General features: G+C 40.3%; 3 protein-coding genes across 5 annotated transcripts; 2 read left to right on the forward strand and 1 right to left on the reverse strand.

Annotated features, from left to right (window-relative positions):
* Positions 1-63: 63 nt before the first annotated feature.
* LOC106950030 (F-box only protein 40-like) lies at positions 64-5,946 on the reverse strand. Of its 2 annotated transcripts, none has more exons than XM_015036651.1 (7): positions 5,860-5,946; positions 5,665-5,713; positions 3,790-4,947; positions 2,746-3,032; positions 1,938-2,069; positions 1,111-1,396; positions 64-357 (listed from the first exon to the last, which is right to left on the reverse strand). In XM_015036651.1, exons 2-7 carry the CDS (start codon positions 5,665-5,667, stop codon positions 139-141), a joined length of 2,085 nt encoding a protein of 694 aa, XP_014892137.1. In that variant the 5' UTR covers positions 5,668-5,713; positions 5,860-5,946; the 3' UTR covers positions 64-138. The 2 variants fall into 2 exon arrangements, with proteins under 2 accessions (XP_014892137.1, XP_014892135.1); XM_015036649.1 differs by having other exon boundaries at positions 5,856-5,946.
* Positions 5,947-6,032: 86 nt separating this feature from the next.
* LOC106950031 (F-box only protein 40-like) lies at positions 6,033-14,928 on the forward strand. Its single transcript, XM_015036652.1, has 9 exons — positions 6,033-6,423; positions 7,210-7,232; positions 7,838-8,390; positions 8,914-9,386; positions 9,896-10,075; positions 11,158-11,399; positions 11,785-11,916; positions 12,664-12,937; positions 13,880-14,928. The coding sequence occupies exons 2-9, from the start codon at positions 7,230-7,232 to the stop codon at positions 14,042-14,044; spliced, it is 2,022 nt and encodes a 673-aa protein (XP_014892138.1). The 5' UTR covers positions 6,033-6,423; positions 7,210-7,229; the 3' UTR covers positions 14,045-14,928.
* A 51-nt stretch (positions 14,929-14,979) lies between these two features.
* On the forward strand, positions 14,980-19,310 carry ccdc92bb (coiled-coil domain containing 92Bb). 2 transcript variants are annotated; one of them, XM_015036655.1, is made up of 4 exons: positions 14,980-15,256; positions 15,388-15,573; positions 16,761-16,808; positions 17,944-19,310. In XM_015036655.1, the coding sequence occupies exons 2-4, from the start codon at positions 15,444-15,446 to the stop codon at positions 18,615-18,617; spliced, it is 852 nt and encodes a 283-aa protein (XP_014892141.1). In that variant the 5' UTR covers positions 14,980-15,256; positions 15,388-15,443; the 3' UTR covers positions 18,618-19,310. The 2 variants fall into 2 exon arrangements, with proteins under 2 accessions (XP_014892141.1, XP_014892140.1); XM_015036654.1 differs by having other exon boundaries at positions 14,982-15,256; positions 15,425-15,573.
* Positions 19,311-21,686: the final 2,376 nt, after the last annotated feature.

Consider the following 21,686-nt stretch of genomic DNA (forward strand, 5'->3'; position numbering starts at 1 on the left):
TTTAAAATCAGAATTATTCTGTATCAGTTTAAGCTCCATTTCTAATTAATGGATATGGAAAGAGAGAGAAAACATGCATTATTTAATTTCCCTTTGGGATCAATAAAGTATAATTGAACTGAGGTCCAACAGCAGCTCCTACATCATGATCCTCTTCTCCTGGAACAGTGTGACCAGCGTGGGACCTTTGCAGCTCTTCTTCGGTTTAATTTCTTCTCGAACAAGAGGCAAGCGAATTTTCTCAGTCTTGGACTCGACCTCGTTGTAGGGACAAACTTTGAGATGCTCAGAGATGGACGGGACGTCTCTGAAGCTCCAGGCGTCCACAGGAGAGAACAGCGAGCTAAACTGCCACACCTGAAGGACAGAGGGGAAAACTTATCAGTCTATGTTCAAAGGTGAGTATTTTCACTAAAGCTCCACTGTGTACATTTATTAAAAATTATCTTTTTTATGTATTTGTTCAAACTTTCACCATCTCATAAGACACATAGTCAGTGAAAACATCGATCTCCTCCATTGTTATGGTGAAGAAACACTTCACTTCCAGCCAAAAATGATTTTGGAAAAAAATTATTTTGCCTGATTTTTTTTGTTGTTGTTGCTTATATGAATTATTGTCATGTTGGTTATTAAAATATCGACATTTCCACTTAACTTTACATTTTGGTCCATCTGATGATGTAATTTTTAAACATTAAATAATTGATCATTTGATCAGTTACTCAGTACTTGAGTAGACGTTTTACCAAATACTGTTTTACTTGAGTAATTTCTTGGACGGCTACTTTTTACTTCTACTTGAGTAAAAGTATGTTTTAGTAGTGCTACTCTTACTTGAGTACAATTGTTGGATACTCTACCCACATTTGGTCGTGACAGTTTGTTAGCATCTCCATTGGTGGCTTTAACTAGCTTAGCATTCACAACAGTCTATGCTAGCAGCAGCGTAGCAGAGAGCAAAGAGGAAGGCAGAGCTAAGTCCCGCCTCCTGGCTCCGATTGGTTTTTCTGGTTAGCACTGGGAGCACTGGGAGAGGGATTGTCTGTCCACAGGAACAGCTTCCTCCTGGGTTTGTTTTTAACTCTGGTTGTTTGGGTTTCAGCTCACCCTGTGTGTCACCCTCCACTTGGCTCTCCCGTGTGAGGAGCTGGTCCTCTCCCAGCGGAGCGTCACCATCCCTCTGTCCTGCAGCAGGGAGGAGCAAACCTGCCTCATGAGGCGGGACACCAGGGCCAGCTGGGACAGGGACTGGCTGTCCAGGAAGCTGGCCATGTGGCACAGCACCTCGTAGGGCAGCGAGCTCAGACGGTCCTCCCCTCCTTCGGCGTGACCTCCACCCGCAGGCTGAGAAAACGGTGTGGACGGATGCAGGCCAAAGCAGCCCAGCTCCTCACTGAAAGCAGATGAAACAGTTTGGTTCATCTGCATGTTGAAGTCTGGACGAAGAAATGATAACTTCATGATTATCCTACATGTTTTAGAAAAAGCATTTAACCTGAAATTATTCATTTTGAAATTTTGATTGAGGTGAGATTTAAAAAAAAAATCTGTGGAGGAGACACCTTGTTCACTAAAAATGTTTCTATCAAATGGTATAATTAATAATAATGCCCATAACAAAGAAAAGCTAATTACTTCAACAGTAACCAAGCTAAAATAATGAGATGTTTAATGGGGCAGTATTATTTAAGAGCAGCTTTTTTAGCTTTACATCATGTCACAATGTTATTCCTGCATCAAAAACAAACTTGGAGTGTTGCTTTGTTTTTCAGTGTTTTAGTATCTTTATGTTCACTGTCATGTTCATTTTCCTCATCTCAGGAACTGATTTCTACCACAGTTTGAGTTCGTCAGTTTCCATTTTTATCTCTCTGTTCACATTACTATAATCATAATGTTACATAAACTTATGTGAAAAAATGTTTTTCTCTCACTTGAAGTTGACGGTGGCTTCATATGTGGAAGGCCGAAACCTCCTCTGGCTGTAGGTGCATCCCATGTACGCTAGGGGGCACCGCTGTTCAAACCAGCCGTTCACACACATCTGAATGTCGCTGTGGATGTTCCTGCAGCGGCCATTTCCATTAACAAAGGCAAATGGATAGAATGCATCAGAGCTGTGTAGTAACTAGTCACATAATTACATTTACTTGAGTAACTGTTTTGGGAAAATGTACTTTTGATATCTGCTGAAAAGTCATGTAGTAATTTTATTTTGGAGTATTACTCTTACTTGAGTACAATTTCTGGATTTTCTACCCATTAAATAATCAAACAAAATCTTGTAACTAATATTCACCAGACCCAGGCACACACCTGCAGTTTCTGTTAAAGTTTCAGAATTTTTTTAGTGAAAGAAACTGATTTGGAAAATTGTGTTTTAACAAATTTTATTTTATTTATTTATTTTTTGTTGCCTTTGATCATTAAAATACTAAAATTTCCACTTAACTTAATATTTTGGTCCATCTTATTATGTCATTTTAAATATTAAATGATTAATAATTAGATCAGTTACTGAGTAGACTTATTACCAAATTCTTTTTACTCTTGAATAATTACTTGAATGGCTACTTTTTACTTTTACTTGAGTGAAAATATGTTGAAGTAGCTACAATTTTGAGTGCTCTAAACCTATAGAAGTGCTGGTAAATCTGCTGAAAAGTGATGTATTTTTTATTTTTAGGAAGATACGGATTTATTATTAAATATTTAAATGATGAACTGATGAGGAAGACTCGCTTGAAGTGTTTTCCGTATTCCGTGCGCTGGAAGGTGTGTCCGCAGAGGAAGGTGAAGGCGGAGCTGGCCTTGTTCTGCCGGCTGGTGACGCTCTCCACCTGCAGCTGCAGGTGCAGCTCCAGCGGTTTTCCAGCTGTCAGGTCAGCCAGCGACGTGTTCCTGCGGAAAGGGGCGGACAGGAAGCTGTAGGTCTGCGTGCCTTCATCCATCAGCAGGCTGTCCGAGGACGTGCTCTCAGCGATAAGGTGACCCCTCCGCTCCCTCTCCAATGAGCACAGCAGGGAGGCCTGCGAGGGAAGTCAAACCCAAAGGATAAAATTTTGAAAAAGTCATCCACACCTGCCTTTAATTTAATTTAAAGTTCTGACGTCGCACTTCCGTGAACTTTGTAACGGACCGCGAGCTTGGTAGGTTGTTGCTATGCAGTTGCTATGACAACAGTAAACTAGCCAAAGTTTAGAACTAGCCTCATAAGGCTAAGAACAATATAAGTATATTACAAATATTACTCGATCGCAATTTTTTAGTACTCTGCGTGTAATACTCATAAATATGTAGTACTTACGTACTTACTGCCGAACTAGTAAAATTAGCCTAGCTATAGCTTTCATTTACTAGCTTAGACGGACATACATGCAAAATACTTTAGTATGTTTACAATCTTCTTCGCTGCAAAACCACGAAATTTTACGAAGTATTTTTGTCTACTTTCTAGGGCAAATGGTACACTTGAAATAAGACAAAACTAACTCAGAAGTAACTTTTCAGCAATTAATCTGCCAATGGAACTAGTACTTTTACATGAATATTAAGTTCACTTAAAACAAGCTCATTTCTTGCTGACTACTACTACTTTCTACTTGTAAGTTTGTTTCTCTTATCTCAAGTGAACTAAGATATTTTCACTAGAAACTAGACAAAAAAGCACTTTTAAAGATTTTGTGGGTTTGCGGTGTACCAGATTGTATTCATATGGGTTTTTAAAATAATTTTGCATGTTTAAAAGACCTTTCCTATCAGATGATGATATGGAGGTCAACTTACCTGAACCTCCTCCCACACTGGCATGTCGCCTGGCGCCACACCCAGGTCGCTGGTGTCCACTGCTTTGTTTTCTCTCTTGTAGAAGCCCGGGTTACGGATGCGGCCCTGCCGGGCTGTGAAGCTGGTCGGGATTTTAAACGTGCGAACAGTGATGATTTTCATCGGCTCTAGTTTTCCATACACAAAGCTCTTCTTTTTGGGTTTCCCAGTAAGAGAGGAGGAGCATGCACTGCTGGTGGATGCTGCTGCACCATCACAGGTTGCCTCCTCCTCCTCCTTCAGTGACCCAAGGCTTTTCCCTCTTCCTTTACCTCTCGCCTGACCTCTGCCTGCTCCAGCCGTGCCCTCGGATTCCCTGCAGCCTCCCATCTCCATGCTGAACATGCGCTCCCAGGCGTTGTAGTTCTCCAACAGACCAGCATCCACTTCTGATGCTCTGGCTATGGCCTCCCTCTCTGCTTGAGACAACACCGGCTGATTTTCTTCATAATCCTCCTCATCCTCATCTTGTTTTTCATCAGGGAAATTCACATTAATCATGTTAACTGCTTCCCAGATTTTGTCCCTTGCTTCTTTTGCAGCTGCTCTCTCTGCTGCCTCCTTCTCCATGAAAGCCTGTTTCTTCTTCTCCTTCTCCTTCTTCATCTCCTCCTCCAGCCTCTGTTCTTCCTTCGCCTCCTCCTCTGCGGTCTGGATCAGCTCCGGGAACAGTTTCTTCATCTTGATGGAGTGAAACAGAGCGTCCTGGTCTTGCAGAGCCATGGCCAGGTCCAGACATCCAAACCTCTCTCGTTCCCTGAGCAGGTTTTCTAACAGCTCTGTGTGCGGCTGAGAACAGGCGATGTTGGAAGGCCAGCGGTTCCACTCCATGGAGCAGCAAACCACGCTGGCCGGACACACCTGCAGGTGAGCCGCCCGCGAGGAGCGGGGCAGCTGGACCGGGCAGCCGTACTGGGCGTTGAGGCACGGCACCCTCACGTTGGGGCACAGCAGCAGGTGCTCCTCCTCCTTGCACAGGTGGAAAACCGCTCCGCAAAGCAGACGGCAGGGAAGGAGAGCGCAGCTGGCAGAAGGCTCCACCGGAGCCCTGCAGCGCCGGCTGTAGCAGGAGTCGCAGTGGAGATGCTGCCGGACCCTGGAGCCGCGAGAACGGTGACTCTGAGAAACAGTGACACAGCAGACAGTTGGCAGCAGAGTGGGGAGTTACTGCTCACTTTTACTCAAATACATTTACTTGAGTAACTTTATTATGAAGCATCGCTCCTCTTATTTTAGTAAAATTTCTGGATTTTCCACTGAATGAAAAACAAACATGTTTTAACCAAAATTCACCACACACAGACACACACCTGCAGTTTTTGTTAAAACTTCATGAGTTTTTTTTTATGGAAAGAATCTGATTTGGAAACATTTTCTTTTGCCAGATTTTGTTATTTTTTTGTTACTTGTATGAATTATTGTCATTTTCATCCTTTCACTTTTCCAGCCTGAAGTCTTAGATAATATTTAGATTTTTACAGATTCAAAACGAGATGTCCTTAAAAAATCTTGCATGAGCTTCATCTAATGTCCAAATTTTCTGATGCAATAAACTTACAAAACATAAAACATTCTGTATTGTGAGAGCAATGATGAATATGACAGTTTCAAGACTTAAAAACAAACAGAAGACGATATCATGGTGACCATGTGCTTCTTTTACCTAAAAGTATTCATTCAAACTCTAATTTATTTTAGTATTTATCGTCAGAAGGACATATTTTATTTTTTAATTAAAGGGAAATTAAGTAATATGCTAAGTAAATTAAAAGTTTTTTTAAAATGTCTGCTGCAGTGGAATCAGAGATTAGTGTTATTATTTAAGCGTTAACTCACCATCTTTAAAATGTGGTGTCTGCAGATTTCTGTATCTGAAGCTGCAGATCTGTGGAAGCAAGAAGACTCCATTACTCACCGTCTTTCAGTACAACCGTCTCATAACAAAATAAATATAAACAAATCATTTTAAATAATGTTTCTGCAGCAAGAGAATCAAAGGAAATGATTAAATTGAGCTTTCAGCCTACCTACTGAATGAGCTGAGAAGAAAACAGGCAGTCCAGCTTATGCTTTTAAAGAGCAAATGTGTGTGTGTTTCATTGTGTGTGTGTTATGTGTTGCTGTTATAAATAGAGCAGAGTCCTGACTGAGAAATGTTACACAGGTGGTCAGAAGTGTTATTTAGGTTACAAGCCCTCTCGACCTCTTAAATCAGGAAATATATTAATATTTATAATCTTTTACTGCTGCATTATAAATATTATTTATTAGCAAAATCTGATCCGTCAGGTGATATTCACAGCTGTAATATTTAATCCATTATATCACTTCCTGTGCATGTTATTGGTTGCATTTATTGTCACAGATCATAAAACGTTTGTTCACATTAATTCAGACGTGGATAAAGATTTTGAAAAGGTTTAAATTTTAAATGATCTGCTGCAGCGTGACGCTGGCTGGGGTGGGGGGGTCATTTCTCCTTGGGAGCCTGCTCACTGCTCCTTGGCTAATTTTAACCTGCCACCTCAAAGCGCAGACCTGATAGCAACGTTATAAAACCAAGGAGACAAACCGACACGTCTGGCCGGCGATTTGGTAAATCACCTCTTTCAGTTTGTTTAAATTTCAAGACGTCGAGGGTTGAGCAGCTAATTTAAGAGTCGATGATAAAGATTTTAACTGGTTTCAGTGTTTGTTTGGAGATCTGTACATTAGACCGAGCAGCAGTCATTGTTCAATTTTCCATTTCAGTTGTTTAAAAACAAAGAGCGCTGAATCAGAATGTCAAAATGCTTTCATTGATTATTGTAAGTTTGTTTCAAAATAATCAGAATCATTAAAAACTGATCACTGAATATTCAGAAGCTAACAGGTAAAAATCTGATTAGCATTTTATTACATTTGTATTAAGTGTGATTATATTTAAAATGTAATACAAAACCAGGATAATGGTTCTTAATTTTTCTACAAAGATGTTATTTTTTTAAGACCGTTGGTGTTTAACTGAGCAGAATGGAGTCCTTCCTGCCCATTGTCGCCACGTGCTTGCTGAGAATGAAGGATAGCTGCAAAAACAAAGATGTGATTAACCAGAAAAATGTTTAATATTTGTCACCATAAACTGAATTTGTTGCACGGCTTTATTTTTTATTTTATTTTATAGCTTTAAAAGTACTAACATTTAGTGAGAAACTGCTTGTCTTATTTTCAAAAGTTGTACTGTTCAGTCAGATTTATGTAGTTATCTGATTTATTTGAACACATTTGGTTTTATTTTTTAAAGACAAAAGCTAGACAGGATGAGGGAGTTTTGAGCTTTATGACACAACAGTCGGTGTCAGAAATTAAAGTACTAAACTCACTTGTTTTTTTCTCTTTCAGGATAGAAAAATCAGTCAAATATGGTGAGTGACAAACGTTTTGTTGAGCATCGATACTGTACCAAGTCATAATTAGTAGAAAGCTTGTAAAGTGATTCACACATTTGCATTAGATTCACCCATAAACTGTATTCAACAAGAAGTAGCACTACTTCAACATATTTTTACTCAAGTAAAAGTAAAAAGTATCCATCCAAGAAAAACAGTAAAAAGTATTTAGTAAAAAGTCTACCCATTTACTGTGTAACTGATCAAATTATTAATCATTTAAAATTTAAAAATTACATAATCGGATGACCAAAATGTGAAGTTAAGTGGAAATTTTGGTATTTCAAAGACTAAAATGATTATTCATATAAGTAAGAGAAAAAAAAATCAGGCAAAATAAATGTTTTTCAATCATTAAAATACTTAAACTTTAACAAAAACTGCAAGTGTGTGTCGGTATCTGGTGGATTTTTGGTTAAAACATGTTTGTTTTTCATTCAGTGGGTAGAAAATTTTACATTTTACTAAAATAAGAGGAGCGATGCTTCATAATAAAGTTACTCAAGTAAATGTATTTGAGTAAAAGTGAGCAGTAACTCCCCACTCTGCTGCCAACTGTCTGCTGTGTCACTGTTTCTCAGAGTCACCGTTCTCGTGGCTCCAGGGTCCGGCAGCATCTCCACTGTGACTCCTGCTACAGCCGGCGCTGCAGGGCTCGGGTGGAGCCTTCTGCCAGCTGCGCTCTCCTTCCCTGCCGTCTGCTTTGCGGAGCGGTTTTCCACCTGTGCAAGGAGGAGGAGCACCTGCTGCTGTGCCCCAACGTGAGGGTGCCGTGCCTCAACGCCCAGTACGGCTGCCCGGTCCAGCTGCCCCGCTCCTCGCGGGCGGCTCACCTGCAGGTGTGTCCGGCCAGCGTGGTTTGCTGCTCCATGGAGTGGCTGCGCTGGCCGGTGGATGACACAAACCCAAATAACTTCAACGCCATGCAGGACAACATGATGAAGGAAAGGGAGACGCACGGCGAGGCTTTGGATGTTGCTATGGCTCTAGTTGACCAGTCAGACTTGTACGCCCGCCTCAAAATGAAGCCTCTGTATCCAGAGCTTATGGAGCAAGAAGAAGAGGAGGATATAAAGGAGGAGAGCAGAGAGGAGGTCGCAGTCGGAGGTGTTCAAGACCAAAACCCAAGTGAAGGTTGGTCAAAATGCAGCTTGGTTCTGAAACATAAAAAGGAGCTTCTTTAGTCCAACTTTAACCAGGGAAGGTCTATGGCTGTGGCGCTCAAAGTCGGACCTGAAGGACTGACATCCTGCATGTTTTAGTTCTCTCCCTGGTGGCAGTAAGAACCTTTTCAGCATGTCGGTGTTCTTCTGGCCTTCTAAAGAGCCATCATTTGATCCAGGTGTGTTAAACAGGGAGAGAACTAAAACATGCAGGATGCCGACTTTGGGCACCACTGGTCTGTGGGCTACGTAACATGTTCTGTACATCTTTTACACAAAATTCCTCTTGGATAATGAGATTCTAGTCTGTTCATTTTGAACTCCTTTCAGAATGAGCTGTTTTATGTCACTTTAAAACCGCCCCTTTAAGAACATTCAGATTTCTGATATGGCCCAAAATTAAATTAACAAGCCTGCAGCAGAGACTCAAACTGAAGTACAAAAACAGAAAAACTTATTATTTTAATGTGTTTTGCAATTGTTTCTCTCTGCAGCTCTTCCTATAAGCAGCATGTCTGAAAGTCATGCTGCAGAAGAAACTGCTCAGAGTGTTGCACAACCTCCAGTGATCAACATGGAGAAGTACAATCTGTTTGAGATGATGTTCAGCATGGAGAGAGGCGCCTGCGCCGTCGCTCAGGAGAATTTGGAAAATCCAAAACAAAAACAAAAACCAGCCGACAAGGGAAGAAGCCAGAAGGGACCAGCAGGACAGCGGCAGGACAAATCCAGTCCCAGAAGCTGCCCTCCACCTGACACCAGCAAGACGGGCCTGGCCCCGTGGCAGGAGGGGGTTCTGGAGCGTCTGGGGCAGGAGCTCACCCCCCAGGAGTACAACATGTACGTGGTGCATCACGGACGCATGCTGCTGGCCTTCGGGCAGATTGAGGCCTGCACTTCCAGGGAGAAGGACTTTGTCTACGGCAGTCTGGAGCCCATTCCAGTCCAGACGCTGCACTCTTTCAAGGTGACGAGCTCAAGTTTGGCCAATTCACACAGAATAAAAATTGAGAATTTCTCAAACTCTCCAGAAAGGCTGCAGGCTCCACATCCTGACAGAAAAACATATTAACCCCAAACCAGTTTTATGTTTGGTCTAAACATAAAAACACCTAACTTGAAATGCCTCGGAAATAACACATCTTAATATATACAACCTGAAATTAAGGTCTCTTAACTCATCCTCTCATTGTCACCTAAAGTGAAGGGTGGTGCTGTTTTATAAATGTGACTGGTCACAGTAAAACCAAGAACAAGTCATCGAACATTAAATTATTTCCAGCTGTTTTTGAAAACTCCAAAATGTCACCCAGTTTAGATAAACTAGCTGATTCTCCCAAAGCTTACCTACGTCAAAAACTGCAGTTAATGATCAGGCATGTTGCTTTTCACCAATTACTCTGGTGTAACTCACAGTTTTTCCACTGATCTCATTTGTCTTGTAAAATGCAATGAGCTGCTCTTTTTCCCTGAAAGGTGCCTGTGAGTTATCGTTACAAGAGGCGGGTTCATCTGAACGAGACGGCTGCTCGGGTGCAGACTGAGCATCGAAGCGTGGACACATCAGACCTGGGAGCTGGTGAGGATGACTGGTTTGGAGATGAAGCCGAAGAAACGCTGCTGGGCTACGCTGAGATGGCAGTCATGGGCCACAAGGTACAAACATGGATGGAGAACGTAAGAGTTGGGTAGAAACTAGTTACATTTACCTGAGTAACTTTTTTAAAATTGTTCTTTTAGGAGTATTTTTACTACTTTAACTTGAGTAAGTTTGATGAAGTACTGCTGCTCTTACTTGAGTAAGATTTCTGTTTTAACCAAAAATTCACCAGACACAGAAATCATCTGTGGTTTTGTTCAAGTTTTAAGATGTTTTATATTGAAAGAAACTGGTCTGGAAAAATGTTCCTTTTGTCTGATTTTGCTATTCTGTGGTTTATTTATTCAGAACAGACAAAAAGTTAAAACAAAACAATAATAAGACAAACAAACATGCCAGTGTGTTTGTCTTAACATGTAATTATGTTACTTATATGAATTATTTTCATTTTCAGATTTAAAATACCAAAATGTCCATATATTTTTATATTTTGGTCCATCTGATGATGTAGTTTTTAAATATTAAATGATTGATAATTTGATCAGTTACTCACTACCTGAGTCGACTTTTTACCAAACACTTTTTACTCTTACTTGAGTAATTTCCTGGGTGGCTAATTTTACTTTTACTTGAATAAAAATACGTGCTATTCTTACTTTTGGCTACTTTATCCTCCTCTGAGTAAGAGTAGCACAACTTCAACATATCTTTAAAGTCAAAAGTAAGAGTAAAAAGTATTTGGTAAAAACTTTACTCAGATGCTGAGTGACGAATGAAAACATCAATCATTTAATATTTGAAAATGAATTATCATACGGACCAAAACATAAAGAAATATTAGTATTTAAAGATCAAAATTAAAACAATTTACATAAATAACAAATACAAAATCAGGTAAAAGAATTTTTTTTTCCATTTATTAATACAATACAATATAAAACTAATGAAAATTCTTGGTTAAAACATGTTTGTTCTTTGCAGTTGGTAAAGAATCCAGACGTTTTACTCAAGTAAGAGTAAAAAGCTCAATGTAGTTACTCAAGTAAATGTAGGTAGTTTCTATTCATTTCTGGTCATTTTTGGTTGAGCTGCTGAACACAATAATCACTGACTTCAGTAAATTGTCTTATTTTTCCAGATCAGTGAGACAAAGGGAGCAGACGGGCTGTATGTGGACTTTGGCACGCAGACGCACTCTTTCCGCACGGCGCCCTTCAAGCGGAGGACGACCTTGGCGGACGTGATGGTGGACCGGCCGCTGAAGCTTCTTCTGCAGCTTCAGGCGGAAACCGTGAACAGCAGGAACAACAGAGCCAGCTGTGCGTTCACGTTCCTCTGCGGTCACACCTTCCACCGCAGAGAGTTCGCCACACACTTCAGGTGTGTTACACTCAGAGGAGGAGTTGGGTGGAAACTAGTTACATTTACTAGATACATAAATTTGACTTATGTGTGGAAAAACCTAAATATTCAGTGTATAAATCTGGTTTCAGCTCACTGTAAGGTTCCTGTTAAATTTTCTAAAGATTGTTCTCAGAGTTGAGTAGTAACTAGTTACTACCGCAACAAAGTACTCCCTAAAAGTACTTTTTTGTGGAAAGAATGTAGGTTTAGGAGTATATTTTACTACGCTGTACTTTTCACTTTTACTTGAGCCTAAATATGTTGAAGTAGTGCTACTTTTTTGCTTTTGCTCTGCTGAGATGTAACTGTTCAGATGTGGATGCACATATCTGGCGTGTACCAACTGTTTTTATCTTTCCAGGAATGTGCACAGCGACATCCAGATGTGTCTGAGTGAATGGTTTGAGCAGCAGTGCCCCCTGGCGTACCTGGGATGCACCTACAGGCAGAGGAGGTTTCATCCCTCCACACAGAAAGCCACCGTCACCTACAAGTGAGAACAACCTCACTTTTAAATGTTTTTAGATGATGGCAGGTACATATTTTGTATAATTTTCTTTTGACTTTATCTCTTGGAGTTGTTGTTCTACTTAAAAGTCTGCTGATTTTTGAATTCACTTGGTTTCCCAGGATTTTACTTAAGAGTATCGGGTTAATTGTGGGCTGAATGCATACCACACTTGTGAGAAAGTTCTTTAAATCTGTGGTTTTAAAGGGGCAGAATTATGTAATTTCATGCACATAGTGCTATTTTATAGCACAATCAAGTAATTATGTTACCTTCATTTAAGTTGGTGTATGAAGCATGACTAAAAGGAAGTCTGAATTTGCAATTGAACGCTTTGAAATTGGGTCTCTATCTCTTTAAGAAGCTCTGCCTCGAACATGTCATGTCCACAGTGCTTCTCTTTATGCCGTTTATTACCATTCTTAGGAGTGTTGGACTGAAATAATTCATATGATGAGCTTGGTTCTGTTTGCTAATTGCTGCTGGCTAGTCTAGAGGAGCTGAATGGGGGAGGAGTTTTGGGTAAATAGACAGCGCTTTGTGAGAGCAGCTGAATTGTTGCCATGGAGACATGAATGAGGGAACAACATCAAAACATGCTAAAAACCTTAGAAAGTTGATTTTACATAACACTGCCCTCTTAATGTGACAAATCTGTAAAAGTTCAAAGGTTATTTAAAACCTTAGTGTGCTACTGGACAATCTGACCAAAGTTTTCTTTGCTTCTCACAGTCAGCAGCTGAGGTGTTTCAACTTGCGTCCAGACGTTCTTCCCTCTCTGGACGGCAAAGCTGGAGACGGGGAGGACCGTCTGAGCTCGCTGCCCTACGAGGTGCTGTGCCACATGGCCAGCTTCCTGGACAGCCAGTCCCTGTCCCAGCTGGCCCTGGTGTCCCGCCTCATGAGGCAGGTCTGCTCCTCCCTGCTGCAGGACAGAGGGATGGTGACGCTCCGCTGGGAGAGGACCAGCTCCTCACACGGGAGAGCCAAGTGGAAGTCCAAACCTGTGAGAAGAAAATCCTGCAGTTCAAAGTGCTTCACATCATAAAAACACAAAGGCAGAAACTGAAACATTAGTTTAGTCGTTGCACATCAGAATGTTGATTAATATTTCATTTATTATGTTTCAAAAGCAACTCTAACCACCTGGGTTTTTAGTCTAGATTTAGAGGAACTCAGTGTTTTGGATGTTTGGTAGTTTTCTGGAGGTTTGTTCCAGATTTGGTTCTGGTTCTGGGGATGCAGAGCAGAATCAGAACTAGAACCAGAAGATCTGAGACATCTGGAAGGTTGATACGGCATCAGCAGATCTTTAACTTAGAACAAACCATCCAGTCCACCACAAGCTGCTATCAGTAGCTGTGCTTCCATTAACCAAACAGTTGCTCAAATTGAAATAATGAAGATAAATAGTTTAATGATTTAAAAAAACTCATGTTTTTCAATAAAAAAGGTTTTTGTGCTAACATGAGGTGGTTTTTCAGCCGTATAGAATGGAAACTTGTACTGGAAACACTTTTTTCACATCTGGCGAAAACGACAAAGACGATGACAGGAAGTAGAAGGAGGATGATGGTTTGTTATTTCTTGTTGTTTTCAGACATTGTGCATCTGGTTCCACCAGATCTCTCACAATTCATAAAAAGTTTGAATGTGTAAAATCAGCCACTACCATTTCCCCAAAACGCTGCATGCAGCCGCTCCCAAGTAGACGCCACGTCTCCTCTGATTGGCTGACAAATGATGAACGTCACGGCTGAATTATGAATATATTCTCATGTAACTGTTTACATCCGTCACTGACATAATTTCTAATGACTTAAAGTGTTTAAGGGAAACACCGCAGTTGGGAAATTGTGTTTTTTGGACAATAGCAGAATAGCTACAAACACGTTTATAATAGAAACACAGCTGGTGTCCTCATGACGCTGCTTCTGTTTGTCTCCAGGTGTGGGAGTTCAGTCATCTGTTCTCTGCTGTGGATTCATGGAACATGGCCGACATACCTCCGATTTCTGCTCATCTGAAAGTCTGTCCTTACTATCAGAAAACTGAGCAGAAGGAACGGGTTGCTCTCCCCTTCCTTACTGAAAAACAGCAGAAGAGTCCGTAGGGTCAGAGTCTCCTCAAACACTTTACAGGACGAAGATGACAGCAGTGAAGAAGAACCTCTGCTTGTTGTGTTTAACTTAAACCGATTTATATTCAGATGTTGCATTGCATTTAAGATATGTTTTAGTTTTATCTTGTGAGAATCTCCGAACTCATGCGCACAGCGCTGGATGGCAAAAAGACGAACATTTCCGTCAATTAAATGAGACATGGAGATGTAGGTATTATTAATTTAATGCTATGCGACACAGCAAAGGTTGCATAGCACTAAGCTAAGCTAAACTCCTTGTGTTTTCCTAAGTCTTGGTAGTTTTAGTGTTTTCTCTCTTTGTGGCAGAATGTTCTGCGTTGAGGAACTCGGTGAATTGAGGAGTAGGGTTTCAGTCCTCACAACAAGATGTTTTTGTCAATTTAATGATACCGAGTATGTGGAAAAGTTTCTACTTCCTGTTCCATAAAGAACATGGATGAGGAGTTTAGTTTACTTAAGAAGAAGTTGGCAGAGTCCTGACCTGAACCCAATAAAACTCTTATGCAGTGAGTAAGAATGGAAGACGTGAGCGAGGCCTGGTTGTCCAACATCAGTGTCTGACCTCACAAATGTGCCTCTGGAAAAATGGTCAGAAAAACTGTGGAAAATCTTCCCAGAGGAGTTGAAGCTGTTGCAAAAGGTTGGGCTGGGATAATTTTAATCCTTATAAGACCAGGATATTTTATGTTCAGATATGAGTGAATATTTTTTGGTATTTGTGTGTAATAAAAAGCTGTAATGTTTTGTTTGAAATCTTAAAAATAAAAAGGCCTTTTCTTTAACTGTGAAATGTCCAACATGTTTTCAAATCAAAGTCAGACTCATGTCTGCATAATAAAGCCCCTCCTCCTTGTTCTCCGTCTCTTCCTTCTCGGTGGCACTAATAACCCCTCATAGCTCAGTGCTTTGTTGTGAGCGCAGCGCCGCACTGCACGAAACGGCAGAAGGTGAAGAGTAGGTTATTTCCACTCAGCCTGATCCTGCAGGATTCATTCATGCTTTGCAGAATGTGGACAGGAAAATAGTTGGAAGCGCATCCGAACAGCAGGAGACGGTAGTTTAACGCACTGATCGGGCTTTTGTTCGCCGCATTTTCGCTGCAGCGAGGACACAGACACCGGTCCAGGACGGTACGAAGATCCATGAGACACGCTTTGAGCTGGATACCGCTTCAGTATCACGGTAGGCCACAGACAGGGGTTTGGATTAAAACGCTGCCACAGATGAAAAACACATGCAGCGAAATCAATCATGAGATGAGTGACACGGCTGCTATTTTCACTAAATGGCTTTTCTCTTATATTAAATGTTAGTGCTGCATCTGACGTCCCGCTGCTAACATCTGCTCAGGTTGCGTGAAGGTTGAGCCATGGACGCCGGGACGCTGGAGCAGCAGGTGGCCAGCGTTGACAGGGGGATCTGCTTCCTGAAGCAGGAACACCTGGCCATGCTGACTGGCCTGCAGCTGGAGATCACACACCTGAAGAGGCGCTGTCACGGTCAGTCCCTCCAATCTGCCCGTATTTGATATGGGCGGTTGCCCAGGGCGGTACTACAAAAGGAGGGCGGGAGCAGAAGCATCAAATCCAAATGGGAAGTTACTGCCTTAACGCATTTGTAGTGCAAACCTTTAGTTATGCTCATCTTGGATCAGGCTTGGCAGTAAATCAATAATAATATCACGATAGACTCGTGACATGATCAGTATCAATAAATAAGACATCTGATGGAATATTTAGCATATAGAATATTCACTGAAACACACAGCATTCTGGGAGATGTAGGCTACTCAACCTCTCACTGCCAGAAAGGTTGGTAGCATCAACTGCTTATTCACTGAAAAACACAAAATCTTACCAAGTATTTTTGGTTTAGTTTCTAGTGCAAGTATGTTAGTACACTTGAAATAAGACAAAACTAACAAGTAACTTTTCAGCAAGATAAAGGAGCTTGTTTTAAGTAAATAAATTCTTAATATTGATTTTAAAAAGGCGTTTTTCCATTGGCAGATTATTCCACCTATAACAAGATATTTTTCCCATGTAATAAGTAAAATAATCTGCCAATAGAAAAAGTACTTTTTCACAAATATTAAGAAATTATTGACTTAAAACTAGTACTTATTTGTTGCTGAAAAGTTACTTGTAAGTTAGTTTGGTCTTACTTCAAGTGTAGCAAAAGATATTTGAACTAGAAACTGGACAAAAATTCTTGGTAAGATTTTGTGTTCTTTTTGTGTTACGTGGCAACAACCTGTTGAGTAATTTATGGTTACCTAGCAACGGCCTGTTGAGTAATTTATGGTTACCTAGCAACGGCTTGTTGAGTAATTTATGGTTACCTAGCAACAACCTGCTGAGTAACTTGCACAGCAGCAGTTTTAGGTTTCATCACTGTGCCTCATAGCTGCTTAAAAACAACAACAAAACAGGGGCGTGGAGTGAAAACTGTGGATTAAATAAGAAAAGTCACTCCACCGGTTAAGCAGTATTAAAAAAAAAAACGGATCAATAATTATTGATCGAAAATTATCGATATGGACTGATGAGAAACAAATTTATAGTGATACAATTTTCAACCATGTCGTCCAGCTCTAATCTGGATTCATCTCTGTGGATGTTTATATTATGGATTATTCTCCTCAATCTGTAATCTCTAATCTGACTATGCCTCATCCTACGTGCAGAGCTAAGCTGTGAGCTGGACTCCAAGTTTCCCAACAGAAACACGGCAGGTAAGAATTTAGATTTAATAAGTAATAATCCAAATTAATCATTTAAAATGTAAAAAAAATATATATTTCAACTGGTTTCTGTCTTAAATAAAACAAAAATAATCATCAGTTTTAAAGAGAAATGTGAACTTCCATAACCTTTTCCATATATCTTATTCTGCTCTTATGTAATGTGTAATTTTGAAGTGGGAATGAAAAGTATGCCTGCTTTACTCCTATTTTACCGAAAGTTTCTGTTTCATAACAAACTGTCACGACATAGTGACATTTTCAACAAATAAAATATTTTTTATAAAAGTTACATACAGCTGCTTTAACATAAACTACATATCAACCTACCCTTTGTTTAGCACATGTCGGCAACAAAGCAGTTTAAATGCAGAGTAACTGAACAAATGATCAATCATTTAATATCAAAAATTACATAATCAAATGGAACAAAATACAAAGTTAAGTGTAATGTTGGTATTTTAACAACCAAAATGACAACGCTTCATGTAAGTGACAAAAAAATAACAAAATCAGGCAAAAATAAATATTTCTAAATCAGTTTCTTTCAATTAAAAACTTAGGAAACGTTAACAAAAGCTGCAGGTTAAAGTGTGTGTCTGTGTCTGGCGAGTTTTTGGTTACAACATGTTTGGTTTTAATTCAGTGTGAAGACAATCCAGAAATTTTACTCAAGTAAGAGTAGAAATACTTTATAATAAAATTACTCAAGAAAAAACAAAATGTAGCCGTCCAAGAATACCAAGAGTTTAAAAGTATCTGGCAAAAAGTTTACTCAAGAACTGGTGTTTCGTATTTTAAGGACCAAAAGATAACAAAAAATAACAAAATCAGTAAAAATGGTATTTATCCAAATCAGTTTCTTTCAGTAAATAGACTTATGAAGCTTTAACTGCAGGTCTGTGTCTGGTGAGGTTTCGGTTACAACATATTTGTTTTTAATTCAGTGGAGAATCCAGAAAGTGGAGAGAGAGTAGAGATACTTCACAATAAAATGAATCAAGTAAAAGCAAAAAGTACAGCGCAGCAAAAATACTCCTAAAAGTACATTTTTTCAAAAAGTTACTCAAGTAAGTGTAAGTAGTTACAACCCAGCTCTGGGTATGTGTTTGCTTTCGTCCGTCAGAGGAGGAAGCAGAGCTGGCGGCGCGTTGCGAGGCCGCAGAGCGCCTCCTGGAGCGGCAGCAGTGCATGATGGTCACGGTGCGCGGGGAGCTGCGGGCCGGCCGGGCCCGAGCTGTGGCGCTTGGGAGGAGCCTGCGGGAGGAGGAGCGGCGCTTCCTGGAGGAGCTGAAGCGCCGCAGCCACAAGATCACATTGTTGAATCGAGAACTTCAGCGGCAAAACGTCATGACGACGACGCTGCACCACGAGCTGCACGGCGCACGGTTGAAACTTTTCCAGCAGCGGCAGAGGGGAAAAAGCGAGCAGGGGGAAGAAGCGGAGGAGGAGGGGGGGGAGGAGGAAGAGGAAGAAGGAGGGTCAGACTGGCCTCTGTCTCCTCATCCCGGTGCCTCCTCCGTCCAGCCGCAGGGGAGACACAGGAAGAACATCAGTGTGAGGGAGGAGAGGGTGAGAGCCTGCATCCCACAGGAGAGAGTCACGTCACCACAGAGTCCACACCCGATGCCTGACCCCGCCCTCTTCCTGGTGCCGCTCAGGTACCGCCTCCTCCGCTGGAGTCAGCCAATGAGGCTGCAGGACGGAGAGGAGGGGGAGGACGAGTGGGAGGACATAGAGGACAGCAGGGTGCCCAGGAGGGTGGACATGGGCGCAGGCGAGGGAGAGACGGCTCTGTGACGGTTAACTCTGAGCAGGAGGACTCTGTAGAAACCTGGAAAATTAAGTTTTATAATTTAGCATCACAGGAAATGGTTAATCTAAACTAGACTTAGATGTATTTATAGATTTACCCAATTAAGGGTGTGAAATGTCCTCAAAAGGTTAAGAGTTTTCCACAGCTGATCGTGTTTGCCTATAATCTAAACAGCAGCATTGCCTCTGGTTTCAGCGAACGGTTCACCAGCTGGAGCAGCTGGGGGTGCGCCGAAAACCTGACCTGCCCTTTCTGAATTTGGCCAATACCAGTTTGTTTTTGTCTGAAATGTTGCTAAATATAGCAAGAAAGTCACTGAGTTGGTAACAATTATGGGGTGACTATTGTTAACTTAAAATGAGCCGGTCAAGCCTCTCTTAAGTGAGAGCCGAAGAGGACAGTGGCTGGTTTTTAGGTATTTGCTGAGGTGGATAGGATCAGCTTCACATGTAAGTATCGACCGATCACCAATCTCCCAAAATTAAGGAAATCTGTGCCGGTAAATCAACTGGCCGTAAATCAGTGCAGCCCTAGCTTTATGCTTAGGATGGTCACTTGGAAAGGAAATTTTGTATTACCTGCACTTTATTAAATTCATACAATTTACCTTGATATGGCAAACCATAACTCATGTTGTCGTCTCTGTTTTCACTGGAAGAAAAACTTTTCTTAGAACATTTTAATATGCAAGTGTGACTCCTCTGCCGGCCCGGTGATGTTACAAATAATCCATTTTTCACAGAAGCTCCCTGTCCACACTGTCTGAGCTTGATCTATTTTCACAAAACTCCTTTCTCCAGTTGTGAAAGAGACATGTCCCAAAAGACATTCAAGTTTATTTCCACAAGCAGCCTGCAGGTATTTATACTTACAAAAATACTCTTTTCCTCCTCCTTCATAACTACTTTACATAAAATCCTGACAAAATAAATCAACGTTTATTGTTATAACATGACTACTTTTGGAAAAGGTGGAGAATTAAAAGCAAAGGAAAAACTGATTATTAGTCAAAAAAATTCATTCTCTCACACCTGGGCTGATTACATATTGTGCTTTTTATATAATGTAAAATACGACTGAAATGAACTTTCTAAAACTACTTAGTCTTTTTAGTCAGTTCAATCATTACAATGCATAGTAATATTATATACCAGCTGAATTTAGGGAGTTTTGTAGGTTTTTATGCTTAAATTTATGAAAAATGATTGATCCAAGGATGTTGAGACTGAAAGAACTGACATTTTGAAATCTAACCAGGATATCTGAGCAGATGTATCTGCTCCAATATTTCTACAATAACTCTTGAAACAACTTAAGAACAGGCATCCTCAACCATATTTTTGTCTTCTGTCTGGATAAAATCCTGCATATCAGGGATGTTGAGCTCTTTTTCATTTTGGGCCACATCAACATCATGAATGTTCTTAAAGGGCCGGTTGTCCCAGAACACATCATAAAGCCTACTAACAAACTGTTAAAACATTAATAAATGACTGTGTCTGCATTCGATAAGTACTTATTTAAATTTAATATCTGTAAAATGTAGAATAACATTTCATTACTTTTTTTTTCTTTTGCAATAAAAATCACTGATTTGTGGAGTTCAGAAATATTTGCAAAATATCTAAAAAATAAAAATTCTTGCTGTAAGAAATACTGTCACTTGCAGTATACTGCCACATAAATCCAACATTTTTTTTTTACCATTTTGGTGGAATATTTACAGTAAACTCACAATTACACATTACTGCATGACTTAACAATCAAACATTCTGTTGTGAAATGTTTCCTTGTTGCTACAGAAAAATACATCTTATTTTAATGTTAGTCAAGGTTTCATTTAATATATTATTCACACAGCATGAACTTTAATGGAGCTGCTACTGAATAAACAAGCAGCAGCAGAGAGTTTCTCCAGCAGTTGATTTGCTCTTGGTGTGTTCAGAATATTAATGTCTCGCTCTCTGGTGGCCACAGACCTTCTTTTCAGCTGACGCCAAACAAATCTTTGAGGAAACAGGATGTGAATACTGAGAGGTTTGTTTTTAGCTGGTTTAGGACAGAGGAGGTGCTTCAGTAAACACAAGACAAGAGAAAATGTGGAATTCATTTGATTACATCATGAAGCCCAAGAGAAAATCCAGGGACATTCATCATTTACCAAGAGTGTCTGTAAATATAAAACATGGAATTTAAATTTTGTACCAGTGATTTAAAATTAATGAAATATATTGTCAATAATACAATCAAACTGACTGATTGAAATATAAACACTCGACAATATTCAGATTGAGTTTCTGAAAACATCATTGTTCTATTCACAGATTCTCAATTTAATATGTTTGGACTTTGACTGGGCCCCAGCATCACATGGATAGCCCAACCATCCTACATGCACAAAGGAGTGTTACTGCAGATCCTTCCTCCCATCAACTGGTAGACTTCATGTAGGTGGCAGCGTTAAGAAAATGTTTACATCAATGTGGTTATTTTTTCATTTCTTGTAAATAGTCTGCTGCTTTTAGATGCAAAAATAAACAAAATTTTAGCAAGAAAACTAACATCTTGTTAGCTTTCTTGCTGAGTTCCACTTTGAATTTAAGTATGTTATTTTTAAATCCTGGCCAATATTTCAGTTTTATACTGTAAATGTGAAGCTTTTTCCTGTGAGGGCCACATAACTTTTCCCTTCTCTGGTGGGGGGCCGGACATTGTTGACGGGGGGGGGAAGAAGGCGTTTCTCGATTAATTTTTACCCAGAAAGCACATGGGCAAAAACCATTAGTGAAACGGTCACTGGGACTAACTAGTACCATTGAGGGAACATAGCTGTAATCTATTAATTTCTCATATGTTAACATAAAGGCTCGTTTTGAAGTATAAGCTACTACTTACAGGCATTGGCGTTCATAACAGACAGGTGTGTTCATCTGCTCTACCGCTAGCAAACAACCGTATTGATTAAATAACATAGAAGTCAAGCAGTTCCCTAAAAGTCCAACAGATGGCAGCAATGCGCCATGCAAAACAAAACACCCACAGTTTACAGGACA

The sequence above is a fragment of the Poecilia latipinna genome, unplaced genomic scaffold, assembly GCF_001443285.1.
Source record: "Poecilia latipinna isolate Pla-1442-1.1 unplaced genomic scaffold, P_latipinna-1.0 Scaffold375, whole genome shotgun sequence".
NCBI classification, from domain to species: domain Eukaryota; kingdom Metazoa; phylum Chordata; class Actinopteri; order Cyprinodontiformes; family Poeciliidae; genus Poecilia; species Poecilia latipinna.